Below are 15446 nucleotides of genomic sequence, written 5' to 3'. Positions count from 1 at the left end.
AGCTAGCAAAAGACTTGGGGAATATAGAAATCACTGAGCAAGAGTCACAGCAAGACATGAATCACACAGAACCACTATATATATATACTGATATTTTACTCAGAAAGTGAGGAAGACCAAGAACCTTATGAATATATCAAACTTTACAATCAGGATCATAAAGATTTACAAGAGTGGGAGACAGATGATTACATTAACAACTCAAATCAATGACAAATGATCCTGTCAGAAGATTTAGTTCAAGGCATAGAAAACACAAAATCATTAGAAGAAATGACGGAGGCATTGGGAATCAAGAATTATCAAGAACTTTATGAAAAGTTTGAGGTAGAGGAAAAAGACACTGAATTAGGAGTAGAACAAAATTATATACCTGATAGAAAACAAACAGAGGAAGAAGCAAACAATGTAATGATCCTTTCTCTGACTTAGAACTTCTCACAAACCAGATTGTCAATTAACAAAATATATACAAGCTTTACAAACAAGAATAGCAGAGTTGCACGAAATGGGCTTGATACAACAAACAGAACCTCTGTGTGCAATTGGCACATCAAACCAGGAGACAAAGTATACTTAAAAAATCTCAATAGAAAATTGGTTACAGACATAAAATGGACTGGACCACCGAAGTATTGCTTACTACCCTAACAGCTATAAAAATTGCAGGGAAAGACTCATGGTTCCACTGTTCTCACATAAAACCAGAAAAATCCAACATCACTTTAACAGACATAGAAGAAGAAGATAGTTACACAAAAGATAGTGCTGAGAAATGAAAACAAAAACTGATTAACATAAAAAATACATCACAGGGGCAATTGGGTAGCTCAGTGTATTGAGAGCCAGGCCTAGAGATGGGAGGTCCTGGGTTCAAATCTGGCCTCAGACACTTCCCAGCTATGTGACCCTGAGCAAGTCACTTGACCCTCATTTCCTAGCCCTGACCACTCTTCTGCCTTGGAACCAATACACAGTATTGATTCTAAGATGGAAGGTGAGGGCTTAAAAAAATACACCACAAAGAAACAATAGTGACACATAATGTTCGAGACAATGACATCCCAGCAGTCAAGGCTACCACAGTGATGAGAAGAAGACAACTTTCCAGCCCAGAGGAAAAGCATCCCAGAGGAAAAGATTTTAAAGCATCCCAGTTGAAAAGCATCAAGAAAAGCTGCTAGAGAGAAGAAACAAAGAGAAAAAGCTGAAATGGACAGCTAAGAATTTGAACTTTGTAAATTTGTTTAATAGCTAGTAGAGAGAAGAAACAAAGAGGAAAAGCTGAAATGAATAGCTAAGACTTTGAATTTTGTATATTTGTTTATATAAGAAGAGGACAGATGGAAAACAGGACTTATATGTAAGACTGAGTGTGGTGAAAGCATAAAACAAAATTAATTTCACATATTAGGGAAATAGCATGCAACACTACATAACTTAGAAGAAAGAAGAGATCCATCAGTCAACATGAGAAGTAGAAATCTGAAGAAACTTGATAAGTATTCATTCAACACAACACTATTAGACACAAAACACAAAATCACAAACTGACATATATTGGGAGACCTCATGTAAATAAACGAGTGTCTGAAATTGTATTTATGCGAAATGTAAATACGTATGTAGTTTCACAAGGTCTTAGGCAATTAGAAAGATTAATAGATATTTCTATTTGACTGATATCAAGATTAGGTAACTATGTATATTATTGTATTATATGAAAATAATCTCTACAAATAATGTATATACTATAATTAGGTTAGTAACAGTGATAGAGTGTAAATATTTAGCATAGCATGTGTATATGTTGGACATAAAATTAGGTTGTAGATTAGAGTAGGGATTCATGGAATAGTTATAATAAGTAGGAAATAGATTAGGAGAAAGTTAATTTAAATATAGCATAGACAGTTAATTATACTTAGAAATAGACTTAAGCTGCATTTGCAGATAGTAAACTTTTAATTGTTGTAAAGCTGATGCTGAAATTGTTTTTAATGGAAATATATATATATAGATAAAATAGTTTGCAATTAATTATATATAGTTAAAATAGGAAAAATGTTTGTATTAGTTCACCTTAGCAAGAGTGAGTAGTATTAGCACTAAGATTCAAATTTCTTTCTAATGGTTTTTGTTCAAACATTTATTATACTGAATTTATTTTAAAACCCTAAAACTACCCTTACCCAAACTTTCCTGCAAAGAATTCCTTAGAGTAGGTATAGTTAGCATAGAATAGTGATAGAGTAATTGAGAGGAGTTTATTATTTTGGGGGGAATAGTTAGAAATTAGATTTAGTAGGTTGGTAATTATGATAAAAATAAATGGCCTTGGGAAGGTCACAACAAAAAAAGGGGATGATTATGGAAAGGAAAACTGAAGCAAGTTTTGGACTTTCTGCCACTCAGGTGGAACAAACAGCATTTGGAATGTTAGAGAGAAGATATTAACAAGAATGACAGTTGGTGGGGGGGAAGGGGAACTGAGAGAGTGACAGTTAGTCTCGAGGATTCTCTTTCCTGGCCCTCAGACTAGAAGGAGTGCTCTCTCTCCCTATCTCTGGATAGAAGTACCTCTATTCCTGATTTTCCCAACTGTGTGCTCTACCTGGATTCCTGTGATCGTGTCATCGAACAAAAGGATTTAAGGGAGCTGTTTGAACTGTAAGACTGGTCTTTAGGGGGGTCAGCCTGAAGAGATAGGTCTAATCAGCTCTGAAGATCAGAACCTTTTCTTCCTCTTGTTATCTACTGCTAAGACTTTGAACTTAAGAAAACTAACGCAGGTTAGCTTAGATAGGAATAAAAGAATCCCTCTACAAGCCTGCAAGGCCTGGCCTCAGCTCAAAAGCTGAGAGAGACTCAAACCCAATCTAGGGAAATCCAAATTCCCTCTTCCCTGATACCTCCCCAATCTAAATTTGTTATTAAAAATCATCTTTATTTAAATAAACCACAGTCAGATAAGAGGAGAACTATTATTTCAGGGGGATACAGAGAGAGCTGAACTCAAGGACAACCATTCTACCCTAAATGGTCCTTATCAGACCTCTGCCAGGTAACCTTGGTCTGGGGGAGGCTTGTCCCTCAAGGGGGTTCATGCTTACCTGCTCTGGGGTATCTTCAACATCAATTAATAGAGAAGACATCTCCTCAGGCTATCATAGGTGGCCCATTTCTCAGGAACTTCAATTTTCAAAGATAGCCTCTCAGCAGGGGTATCTCTCTCCTTTTACCTCACCTACAGCCATATTCCCTCTCTCCCTTCAACCCCTCCATTCCCTGTTACAAAACCTTCTTTATCTCCTGTCCCTCTTCAATCCTCAACAATCCCTTTAAATATTGCATCTTCATGCTAGATCTAGATATTAAGTCCCCAAATCCTCTGAGGGTCATTTCATATCACCATTTGCTAATTGGACATTTTAAACTGAATGTTATAGAGATATTTATAACTTAATATGTTCAAAATATAACATTATCTTTCTTCCTACACCCACTCTTTTTGCAGACTTTTCCATTTCTGTTGAAGACATTATTCTTCTACATTTTTTGTTGATTTGACATTTTCCTCAACTTCTTACTTTCTTTGATCCCAGCTATTCTATCCTTTGCCAATTCATATTTCTTAATTTAATTTATTATTTAAAATTTTTATTTATTTAACATTTAATTAATCCAGCCTCTTCTTTCTATCCATATTGCTACCATTTTGGTTAGGACCCTAAGCATCACTTGCCTAGATTATTACAGTGATTACTTGGTTGATCTCCCTGATTCATGTCTCTTCCCACTTCAGTCCATCTTCCACATTGCTACTATGAAAGTGATTAAATTCCTTAAGTGCAGATCTGAACATGACACTTCCATACTCAAGAAATTCCAGTGGCTCCCTATTGTCTCTGTGAAAAAGAATAAAACTCCTATGTATAGTTTTTGCAAACTGTCCTCAATTCATTTTTTCCCAGTCTCATTATACATTATTTTATCTTCAGTGTTCTGAGATCTAGAACTGGTCTCTCTCTTCTTCACAAATAATACTTCATCTTTTTCCTTTGCATCGGCTATCTTGCATGTCTAGAATGTGGTCATTAGCTCTGCCTTTTAGAATCTCTGTCTTACTTCAAGATACAACTCAAATACCACCTTTCTACAAAATGCATAGTAAATAGAGTGCTATGCCTGACATATAAGAGATGCTTAATAAATATTTTTGATGAATTAAGAGGAGCTGGACTAGGTGATCTCTCTGGTTTCCAGCTGTATTAAGGTACAGATATGGTTGTATGCAGCTGATTCCAGAATTTCCCTCTCTACAAGAGAATAAAAATACTTTTGCACAATTCATTGACCGCCACAAATATGACTTAGAGGACTTGTGAACCATGCAGCAAGGGAAGAGTTATGGTACCTTGAAAGAGAGGTGCAGTTAAGAAGAAAGAGAGAGAAAGGAAGAAAAATAGAAAGAGAAACCAAAAAAAGAAGGAACAAAGAAAAGGAAAAGGAAAGAAATGAAAAGAAATATTGTAACTTAACCCATAGTCTGAACTATTCAGCACATCTTTAGCTAATTTATCTTTAACTTTCAGTCACTAACAGATTGAACAGAAGCTACTTTGAGCACTTTGCTTCCCAGAAACCTCAAAGTTGGTAAAAAAAATCAACTTCACACTTATTCAAGCTCTCAGTTGAAAGAAAAATTCACTAGCCTTAGATCTACATACACAGCCACATACTCTGAAAGCTCAGACAGGTTTTTAGCTAATGATATAGTACAGCTGATGTTTAAGGTAATGTGAAGCAATCATTGGAGCGGGATGAAATTCTAAATCCCTAAGCAAAAGTGTATAATGAATGTGTCTTCTTTCCCTGAGAAACACCCTTTGCTGTGTGTGTCTAAAATTTCAATTTTTACATAGGCCTGTAAGACCTGCAGATGCTGCCAGGCAATAATTTTGCTTATGGAAGGAACTTTTACATGGCTCCTTGGAGTCTGACCAAGCACTGGTAAACCCAGGAATCCAGGTACAAATTAATACCATCATTGTAGCATATAATAGTTTTCCCTACGGCTTTAAAGATTCTTACTACATCCCTTTTCACAGAGGAAGCAACAGGAGTGCAGAGGCCAAATGCCCTTGGGCATAGTATCAAAAAAAAAGTCTGTGGCAAAGGCTCTTTCTCTCTAGACTCTGCTTTTCTAGGACATATACTCCTTTGTATCTGTGCTGGCTCACTGGGAGCAGCAGTCTTAGGGCTGTGAGATGACAATTTAAAAAAGAAACCATCTGTTATACTCAACATATTCCAAAGAGCTCTGAAAGAAGCATTTATCTAGAATTTTGTAAATGTTTCAGAAACCTGTTTCTACCTCTTTCAATTCAGGGTCAAATTACTTCTACCCAGAGGCTCAGACAACATGTCAAGGAATTTGTGATATTCTGTGGAATAGCATGATTGTTCTGGAAGTAACTAAGTGCCTCACCTTGGCCCTTTTGGTTCATAGTGCTATTTTGGGGCTGATGAAAAATCACTTTGTATGTTGTTTTTATTGGTTTCTATGCACCCATCTTCTCCCTCTCCACCCTTCTCTCCAATTAGAATGCAAATTCCTTGAAGTTAGGAATTTTTTGTGTCTGTATGTCTAATACCTATTAGGGCATCTGGCTTATAGTAAACATTAAATGTTTGTTGAAAGAATAAATCAGTGCTACTCCTTAACAACATAAAAGTGGGGTTCCTTGTCCAAATGCCTTCTGAAGTGGCTTGGCCCTTCATTCCTATTTTTTGCTATTTTAATCTTCTTCAAGTCAGAAGTGTTCACTGGAACTGTTAAACCTCTTCCAAGGGAATCATGTGCAAAGGTGTTTGTTGAGATCAGCAGCATTTCCCACTCCTCTAGAAAATGTGCAAATCTATCTTTCCTCAAAATAGATACAAAGTGCCAACTATGAGTCTCATCTGTAACCTCAGGATTATACTGCTCAGAGACAAAGTCAATGAAACTTGAGTAGTATCTAAACCAGAGCCTGATGAAAAGTTTTCTATGACATAATTGAGGAATGCCATGGTTTCAGCCTTCCTCCCCATAAACTTATAGAATGCAGATATGGGCTAACTAAATTTAGTTTTAGTAGTGATTCCAGTGTTTTTATAAAGCTATATTGAAGGAGCTGGAGCCTACCACAGGAAACTAAATTTTTCTAAAAAATTCAGTTTTTTGGAATTTTGGAATTCAGTCTCTGGTATGCATTTTAACAGCTAAGTTAAGTATACTTACATACAAAATAAATAAAAGCAACTGTCAAAAGAGTTCTGCAACAATTTCTCATTATAGAAAAGGCATGTGTTTGCTACTGCAATTAATAGGACCCCTATTTCTGTTTAGAGTGATGAATCACCTCCATGAGGCAGTAGATAAGGAATCAAGGCATCATTTCCTACACTGTCAAGAGCTTCATCCTATGGAAGTGACCTCTGCCTCTTTACATTTTTTTTTAAATTTAGAATATTTTTCCATAGTTAGATGATTCATGATTCTGCCCCTTCTTTCCCTCCCCCTCCCAGAGATGACAAGCAGTTCCACTGGGTTATCCATATAAAATTGTTCAAAACCTATTTCCATGTTATTCATATTTGCAGTAGAGTGATCTCAACATCTAAACCCTAATCATATCCCTACTTAGCTACATGATACATCATATGTTTTTCTTCTGCGTTTCTATTCTCACAGTTCTTTCTCTAGATGTGGATAGTGTTCTTTTTCTTTCTTTTTTTTAATCCTTACCTTCTGTCTCAAAATCAATACTATATATGGGTTCCAAGGCAGAAGAGTGGCAAGGGCTAGTCAATGGGGGTCAAGTGACTTGCCCAGGGTCACACAGCTAGGAAGTGTCTGAGGCCAGATTTGAACCCAGGACCTCCTATCTCTAGGCCTGGCTCTCACACACTGAGTCACCTAGCTGACACCCATCTTGGACTCTTTTTTAAAGAAGAACTTAAGCTCTGGAAGATTTATCAAAATGGAAATATTTTTATGGATATCACAAAGGACCATATATCAGCCATCCAAGCATGTATCAAAGTTAATTTTCACAAGGCCGGCCACCAGGTACTGAATTTATTTTGGCCACAGTAATTTATGAAAACATTTTACTGATATGCAATGTACTTGTGATCTACATTAGTGGGAGGGATATTTGTATTGATGGGAATAGCTCCTCAATGTACTGAACAGTATGACAGCATTTTCTTACTCAGATTTAAAAAGTATTTTTCCTTGTCCTCATAGTTCCATCAGGAAAATAGGAGCTATCAAATCTATGTATTTGATAGGGAAACTGAGATAGGATTTTGAAATAGTTTTCTCCAAGATATAGAAGCCCTTCAAACCATGTCTTAAGAAATTATTCATAGTTCATTTATAGAGCCTGAAGTCTTTGAAAAGCGTAACTATTTTGATCACTTCTCCTGTTCCACCCATTCCCCTCTGCCCCCATTCTTAGAAGAGGATGTGAATTTTACACTCTCTAACACATGTTATATTTTAGAACTCCTATTTCCTGGGTTACTAAATCTATGAAATCTATGTACCTAATCACATGTCATCTGATCATAATTTTATTTGCTTATTGTTTCTTATTTATAATATGGAGAAGAGAGTTTTAACTACTTGACTTCAAGAAGATAAATATATGCCAAAATCTTATAATCATTGGTAGATTCAACTATTCCTGATCATATGTAACTCATTCCTTTTCATTTGACTCCTTATTCTCTATTCTACTCCTTCCTCTAACTCACTTTTTTCCTTTCTCTTCTTTTCTCTTCCCCCCCTTTTTGTTTTTTTCCCCCATTTCCATATTATGTCTTTCTCCTCTCTCATTCTTCCTTTAATATGCCTCTCTGCCTTTCAGGTGCCTGTTTCCCATGCCAGTGCTACTCAGCAGCACCCACGGATTTTTTAACCCTATTTGCAGGACAAATAAAAGTTGCTGTCTAAACCAAATAAAATATGCAAGTAAAATGAAGACAAGAAGATCAGTTCAGACAAATTAGTAATTAGAAAGTAGTCATTAGTAACCAATTACTGTGAAGTATTCTGCTAAAATACAAATGCTATGTAGTTTAGTATAGATATTATACCCAATAGAAAGTTATTTTAGGACAAGTTAGATAAGCCTGCTAAAACTTCTGGCTAGCTCTTCCCTTTGTTCCCTAGGTTAATTGACCTAAAGAAGCATTCTTGTTTCTGACCTGTGGTTATCTATATGTCTGACACTATCATTAGATCTTTGGGAATGTCAATGTATAGTTAACCCATATATAGGGAAGTATTCAACAAAGATCCTTAAGGTTTTTGTCATCCTAAAGGATGACAAAAACAAGAGTATTATTCTTGTCTAAAAGATGGAGAGATGGAGCCAAGAAGCTAGTTAGGTGGGTTCAGAACTAGTTGAAAGGTTGATGACATAAGAAATACTCATTTTTATAACAATTTCAAGGAATTCTTTAGATGCAGGCCTCAAGGATCTATGGTTGGCCCTGTTTTCTTTAACACTTTTTATCAATAACTTGGATTAAAACATAAATCATATTTTTTTTTCAAATTTCAAGGTGGCACAAAGCTGGAAGGGATAACTAACAGATTAGGTAACAGAAACAAGATCTCCAATGATCTTAGGATAAATCACTGCTCTGAATCAAATCAAGTAAGGGGAAACTAATTAAGAGATAAATGTAAAGTCTTACATTTGGGTGCAAAAAGTTAATTCTACAACCATAACATTAGGAAAGAGGCAGTTCATCTGAAAATGTATAGGGCAGGTAGTCTGTTATAGTAGAAAGAATTCTGGTTCTAGAGTGAGTGGATATTGGTTCAAATCTCATTTCTAATATTTATTCCCTGTGTGATCTTGAGCAAGTCACTTAATCTTTCAAGGCCTTATGTTCTTCATTATGATAGGGTTAGATTAGATGGCCTTTGAGTTCTATCTGATTTTATTATCTATGTGTGTTTTATGGGCTTTAAACTCAATAAGAGTCAATATGTGATATGGGAAACAAAAAAAGCTTCAAAAATCTTAGGTTGAATTGAAAAGCATAGTGTTCAAGATTAAGGAGGTAATAATTTCACTGCACCCTCTCCCCTCATTATCATACTGTTGGAAAGACATTGATAAACTATGAAGCAACCAAAATATGACCACCAGAGTAGTTAAGGATCATGCTACATGAGAATTATTTGAAGAACTGGGGATATTTAACCTAGATAAGAAGAAACACAAGAGAGACATGATCTTCAAGTATTTGAAAGTCTGTCATGGGCCATGAAGGTTATGATTTATTTTGCTTGGTCTCAAAGGAGCATTGAATTGCAAAGCAGCAAATTTAGGGTTCATTAAGGGAGAAAATAACATTTAAACATTATCCAAAAGTGGAGAGGGCAATTTGAAGGACTTCAACAAAAGATAGATGACTCCTTGTTAGGTATGATAGAGAAGCAATTGTTATTCTGGCATAAATGAAATGGTGGATTTTGAGGTCCTTTAAAATGTAAGTTTCTATGTATACTTCAATTTAATAAATATGTTACTGCTTCTGAAACACAGAAGAAGACATTGTTTCATTTCTAGTTCTCTGGATGACAATGATTTTGACTGATTTGTTTTCTTTCATTTTAAATTTATATCTTTCTTACTTCATTCCAGATGTAATACATTTGGAAAACATTCATGTGAGAACTTAGGTAAATGCTTCTAAACATGGTTTAGGATGTTTAGCATAAGAATATAATTGTATAATAGATTACTTGTATTATCTGAAAATGCAATTAATGGATATACAACCAGGAGCTCAAATGTTGACTGACCTGACTCAACAAATCCTAAACACAAGTTTGTCAAGGTTGGTCATGGGATTTGGAGTAGAAAACTGGAGAAAGTCTTGCTCTTTATTAAATGCTAGACATCTGGTCACATTTTTTTTTTCAGAAGAAGAAGAAACAGGCATTCCTTGGCTAGTCTTAATTTATTCAAAAGACATTTATTAAGCATACCTACTATGTACCAAGCACTGTACTATACTTAGAGAAAATAAAAATTCAGGTAAGATATGGTTACTGCCCTCATAGAACTTATTATATAGTAGGTTGAGATACAAACTATAATAGATAGAATTTCATTCTGTATCATACTGAATTAGACAATTAAAAAAATAGAATGCTATGTGAATCATGAACAGTAGGTCATTACCAATAGGATAATCAAGGAAGAGTTTCTGGAAAAGTGGCATTTGAATTAGTTTTTAAAATAAATAAGAAAATTTGAGAGTTTTTTTAAATATAAACTCTTACTTTCTATTTTAGTATCAATTCTAAGACAGAAGAAGGGCAAGGGCTAGGTTAACTTGCCCAGGGTCACACAGTTAGGAAGAGTCTGAGGTAAGATTTGAACAATGACATTTCTTGAGTTCATCATTGACTAAAACATTTGATCCTCTCCCATTAGATATCTGGAGTGTTTTTGCACAAGGTATTCTTTCTTTTTATCTTTATGTTATGGGAGCCACACATAGCCAAGTAGGAGTCTCTAGAAAGTCAGCAGGGGATTAGCTATCCTCTTATTTAAGCAGCACACCCTGCATGGTCCTCTTCAACTCAGTCTTTGCCTCATATTGTCCAGGAATTCAAGAAAAAAGAAATGGTGATGAGGGGCAGCTGGGCAGCAGAGTGGATAGAGCACCAGGTCTAGAGTTGGGAGGACCGGGGTTCAAATTTGACCTGAGACATTTCCTAGCTATGTGACCCCAACAAGTCACTTAATCTCAATTTTCCACTCTTTTGTCTTAGAATTGATGCTAATACAGAAGGAAAGGATTTTCTTTTTAAAGAAAAGAAATGAGTAGTATTTGAGAAACAGCCTACTGAAACAAGGATTAGGCATTCAAATTTCAGTATAGTACTGGTTGTGACACATGGTTTTCCAAGACTCATAAGAGAATGGCTTTTTAGAGATTCTAGGAGAAGAAATTTACTAGCAGTAATGAAATGCAGAATGCAAGTTTAAGATAGAATACAAAGGCAGCAAGTTGGAGAGGATATTCTACATGTAGGAAAAGGAGTTAGCCCAATAAGCCTGGAGTTTGAGGAAGAGCCAAGGAATATTTTTTCCCCCATGGAGGCAAGAAGAAATTAGGCATTTTCTTGGTGCTATTTGGGGAACTTTCCTGTGACCTAAGGAAGATCTTGCTATTAGGTTAACATCACAGGAAGTTGGGGATTAGATTTTGGGTGCAAAAAGACCTCTTCTTGAACTAGTTTTCTGAAAAGACTATGAATTTTTGTTCACACTTCTTACTATTGCATTCTTGTAAGAAGTAAATGGAGAAATTCATTTCAGGGTTAACTACCAACCTTCCACACCTTCAGACCTCTCCTTTTCACAACTGTCTATCTCTCAACTATACATTTGACCCTAAGATATTTCCACTTGCTGCTCACCTTGTGCAGTTTCCACATGGCCCCTAGAGGTTTGACTTCATGCTTGCTGTGTCGGCCCTCCTCCAGACATTGGTAGCAGACAGGAGTACGACAGCTCACACAGTACATACTATAGTTCTCCAGTTCATGATCTGTGCAGGTAGGAAATTTACGGACCCCGGTGCCTCCTGCTGCTCCAGCCCCAGGGCCTGGGCTTTTGCTGCTGCTGCTACTGCTGCCACCGCTGCCGCTGGGGGCTCCTTGGGTAGCACCTAGAGGTGTAGAGGCCGCTGGTTGTGGCGGCGGTGGTTGCACCAAGCGGTGCTTGGCAAATGGTCCTCTGGATGGATGGCATTTGATCTGGCAGGCAGAGCAATAAAGTACATCGCATTGCTCACAGAGCGTGGCTGCTGGCTCTGGAGGGGTGCGGTCGCAGAGCTGGCAATGGGCAACGGCAGCTGCTGCCGTTGTTCCAGTCCCGGACCCCCGGCTCTGTTGATAGCGATGTACAATGGCCTCCAGCAGCCGGTTGCGCTGGAAGCCACGGAGGCCGCGGTGGTCCAAAGAGGCGCTGCGGTGGCACTGAGGGCAGGTGATAGAGCTGGAGGAAGAAGAGGACAGGGAGGAGCAGGCTGCGCCGCGGGCAGCTGCGGCTGAGGAGCCCGGAGGTGCGGGCACCATGGGTAGTACCCGCACTCCATTAGGGGATTTAAGACTGGGAGTGTAGGAGCCATAACCGCTGTCCGTCTCGCTATGTAGGCTCAGCTTGTCAGCATGATCCCCTCCCCCAACGACACCACCTACACCGCCGCTGCCGCCGCCGCCACTGCCGGTACCTCCACCAGCACATGCAGGTCCGTTCCCAGGTTCATATTCTGGTGGAGGACCTGCAGCTGAGCCGGTAGGCAACGACGGGGCCCGAGTGTGTAAGAGTGGTGGAGGCAGGTGTTGCTCGCTGTCTGGAGTCTGTACAGCGATGGTGCGGGCACAGGGCAAGCAAACGTTGTGGGAACAGGGCAAGATGATGGGTTCTCGGAACAGGGACCCGCACACTGGGCACTTCAGCTCCTCTTCCATCGCGGCTCGGGTGGAGTGGGTTGCTCAGAGGCTGGCGGGAAGACTCGAAACCCTGGGAGTTGAAGGGGGCGGGATAGTGATTAGGACGGTGAAGCCACGAAGGTAACTGACATCAAAGAGGCATGGTTTCCTACCCCGCCCCCACTTTGTGGTGAACACTTCTTTCTATTCTTTTGCTGTGACCGCCTTTACACCTAGGGCTCCAGCACTCGGCTACTTTCAACCCCGGGCCTGGAGTGAGTTCCTTACTGTTCCCCCCCTCAACCCCCCCCCCCCCCCCCCCGGTAAAAGCCTCGAAGTATTATATGATGAATCAGCAAGAGCGCCGCCCTGAGTTGCAGAGCTCTCTTCTCAAAACCTGAGCTAGGGGAGCGAGTAGCCTGTCTTTCCTCTCTCTCCCTCTATTGCTGCAACCCCTTGATTCCTGTAGGTAAGCTGTCCAGGGCCCCTTCACGGAGAAGTGGAAGATAGAGAGTTAGACTTGCCTTGAGGCAGAGCTGGATTCAGCACCAGGACCCTGTTGGACAGCGCCCGATTAGGAGAAAATGCCTGTATCCTTCTGAGATGAACAAGGCGCAGTCTGGGAGGTGGGCGGCGGGAGGAACCGCTGCTTCTGCTGCTGCTATTACAGACTGATAGAGCGCTGCCAGGGCGGGGAAGATCCGGCTACGCCTCATAGGGTTGCTGCGGCTGTCACTGTTGTTACCGTCAATCCCAGGCTAGGCTAGTCTAGGTATCTTGGTTTTCCACTGCTGCTCCCGAAGTGCCTCTGACCTTGGTTTAGTCTAGGATGGCAGCCCGCAGGCTGAGGGCGTGATCCCAGATTGCTCGGGAATTCCCCCCACCCTTCTGCCTCCTCCCTCCTGATCGAGGTGCTGGTGAGCTGTGGAGTTGTAATTTTCATAGCAGAACGTAACAGGGAGGGGGGAAGGGAAAGGAGAATCTGCTTAGCAAATAAGTGCCTGCTTCTCACGGCGGCCGGCAGGGCAAAGGGAAAATTTAAAGGGATTCGTGGAAATTGGATCTTTACAAATAACAATCCATTATTTAGAGTGAGAGCACATTTTGGAAAGAGCACCGCCCAGTCCTCCCATCATCCCCACACCTCCTTTCTCGCCTTCTGTCCTCCTCCAAAATAAACAATTGATGAAAAATAGGGCTTACAAAAATCTGTAGCTTAACAATGTATTGGAGACGTGGGTTGAGGGATTCTTTTTAAAATCTCTGATGGAGTTAAAACGTTGGTCACAAAATGTCGGACAGCATTAAACCAAAAGATGAAGGTTTATTAAAGTATTTAATGTTAGCCGTTTTATCTCTCTTATACACATTGTCTCTGAGCCATGGCCTGATAACGTAGGCTAGCCTTGTAGATAGCGTAGGTTTCAGGGTTAAAAGGGATGAAATCCCAATGACCAGTGAAATGTAAGAAAACACTAAATTAGTACGTACCATAGTCAGGAATTAAGTCCTGAGGAACAGGCATAGACTGTGGTGGAGAGGGGTGAGGGTGAGCCAGAAGGCGTCCAGAGGGGAGCAAGGAGCAGTATTGTAAGTTTTGTGAATGGAAAATTCATCATACTCTCAAATGCAAGCCACTAGCGGCGGGAACAACTACCCACGCAACCCTCGAATCTCAGTCTGCTCTGCAAATCTCTCGAATTTCTATGGATTGTGGTGCAGACAGAAGGGAAGATATCACAAATAGGAAGCAGTCTGCCTACGGAAGTTTCTCAGTAGCATGAATCAGAAAAAATATTTAAATACTACAATTCCTTCCTTCCCATTACTCCTGGGTATGCAGCAACAAAAGGCTATAAAAGGCAGTAATTGTACACAGCAACTAAATCATCAATACCTTAGCGTCAGTGACGAAGGTGGTTGTGCTATTCCGACTCGTCAGCAGAAAAAAGAATCAGTTTCTTCAGCTATCATTATGGCATCCCAGGCCTCTGTCTGCAACCCCGCCCCTTTCCCCTTTGGCTTTTCACAAATGCAGGTCGTCTAGGGGAAGAGGGACATCTGAAAATGAGAATAGGCAGACCGTATCTTTTTCAAAACCTCACTTCAATGTTTAAAAAAAGAAATATTTCTGTGGATTAATTAAGGAGGGCGAGATCTGACATTTGAAATTTCTGTTTTATTCATTGCTTATCTTCTTCCAGTTTGTTTTGATGCATTTGCTATAAAAAGAGAAAAAAGGGGTGTGCTTTTAAGGGACTTCATACAATTAAATTCAACAATCATGAATCTAAGCACCGTGCAAGGCTAGATGGGGGGGGGGGGGTTAAGGGATGAATAGGAATAAGTCAAACCGTGAGTGAAGACATTCCAATTGTAAAGAAAGGTGTACTAACTCCATCAGTGAACAACCCATTTTATTTGAGCCTTTCAAATGTGGAGGGGAGAAGTATGAGACAAGACTAGAAAGTGGTATCAAGATTGGGAATGGCTATGGATAATAGGCAAAGGAATTTGAGTTTGAATTTGACTCACAAGGCACTAGGGAGCCACTGAAATTTTTCTGAGCTAAGAAGTGGCATGGCCAAATCCTAAAGAATATTACTTTGATGGTGATATAGAATATTTATTGGAAAGTAGTCAGGAAAGCTTGTACAGAATCAGGAAGAGTATCATGGATATTATCTCCCTTTTTTTGACTGGATAATTTAATCCTATCACTTTAACTAGCCAGAGTGTAAATAGCCACTGACTTTAGAATGAAATGACCTGAGTTCAAATCCTCGCTACTATTTATAAGCTATGTGTCTTTGGGCAAGTTACTTAATATTTTGAACCTTAATTTTCTCATCTGCAAAATGGAGATAACATTTGCATTACTTCACAAAGTTTTTGTGAGGAAGGTACAGTATTATATGAATAT

General features: G+C 39.2%; 1 protein-coding gene across 4 annotated transcripts in view; it reads right to left on the bottom strand.

The window, feature by feature from the left end:
* The window catches only part of TRIM67 (tripartite motif containing 67), a 91046-nt gene extending 76538 nt beyond the window's left edge, over positions 1–14508 (bottom strand). Inside the window, exons 1-2 of one of the 4 annotated variants that reach the window (XM_056816148.1) lie at positions 13048–14508; positions 11507–12614 (exon numbers count right to left, since the gene is read on the bottom strand). In XM_056816148.1, the coding sequence (XP_056672126.1) occupies positions 11507–12562 (1056 nt within the window). In that variant the 5' untranslated portion in view covers positions 12563–12614; positions 13048–14508. Of the gene's footprint in view, positions 1–11506; positions 12755–13047 lie in introns of those variants that run through there. The other 3 variants (XM_056816146.1, XM_056816147.1, XM_056816149.1) reach the window with 3 other exon arrangements.
* Positions 14509–15446: the final 938 nt, after the last annotated feature.

This window comes from Monodelphis domestica, chromosome 2 (genome assembly GCF_027887165.1).
Source record: "Monodelphis domestica isolate mMonDom1 chromosome 2, mMonDom1.pri, whole genome shotgun sequence".
NCBI lineage: Eukaryota > Metazoa > Chordata > Mammalia > Didelphimorphia > Didelphidae > Monodelphis > Monodelphis domestica.
The sequence above is the reverse complement of the archived record's forward strand: the minus strand, read 5'-3'. Positions and strand labels throughout refer to the sequence as shown.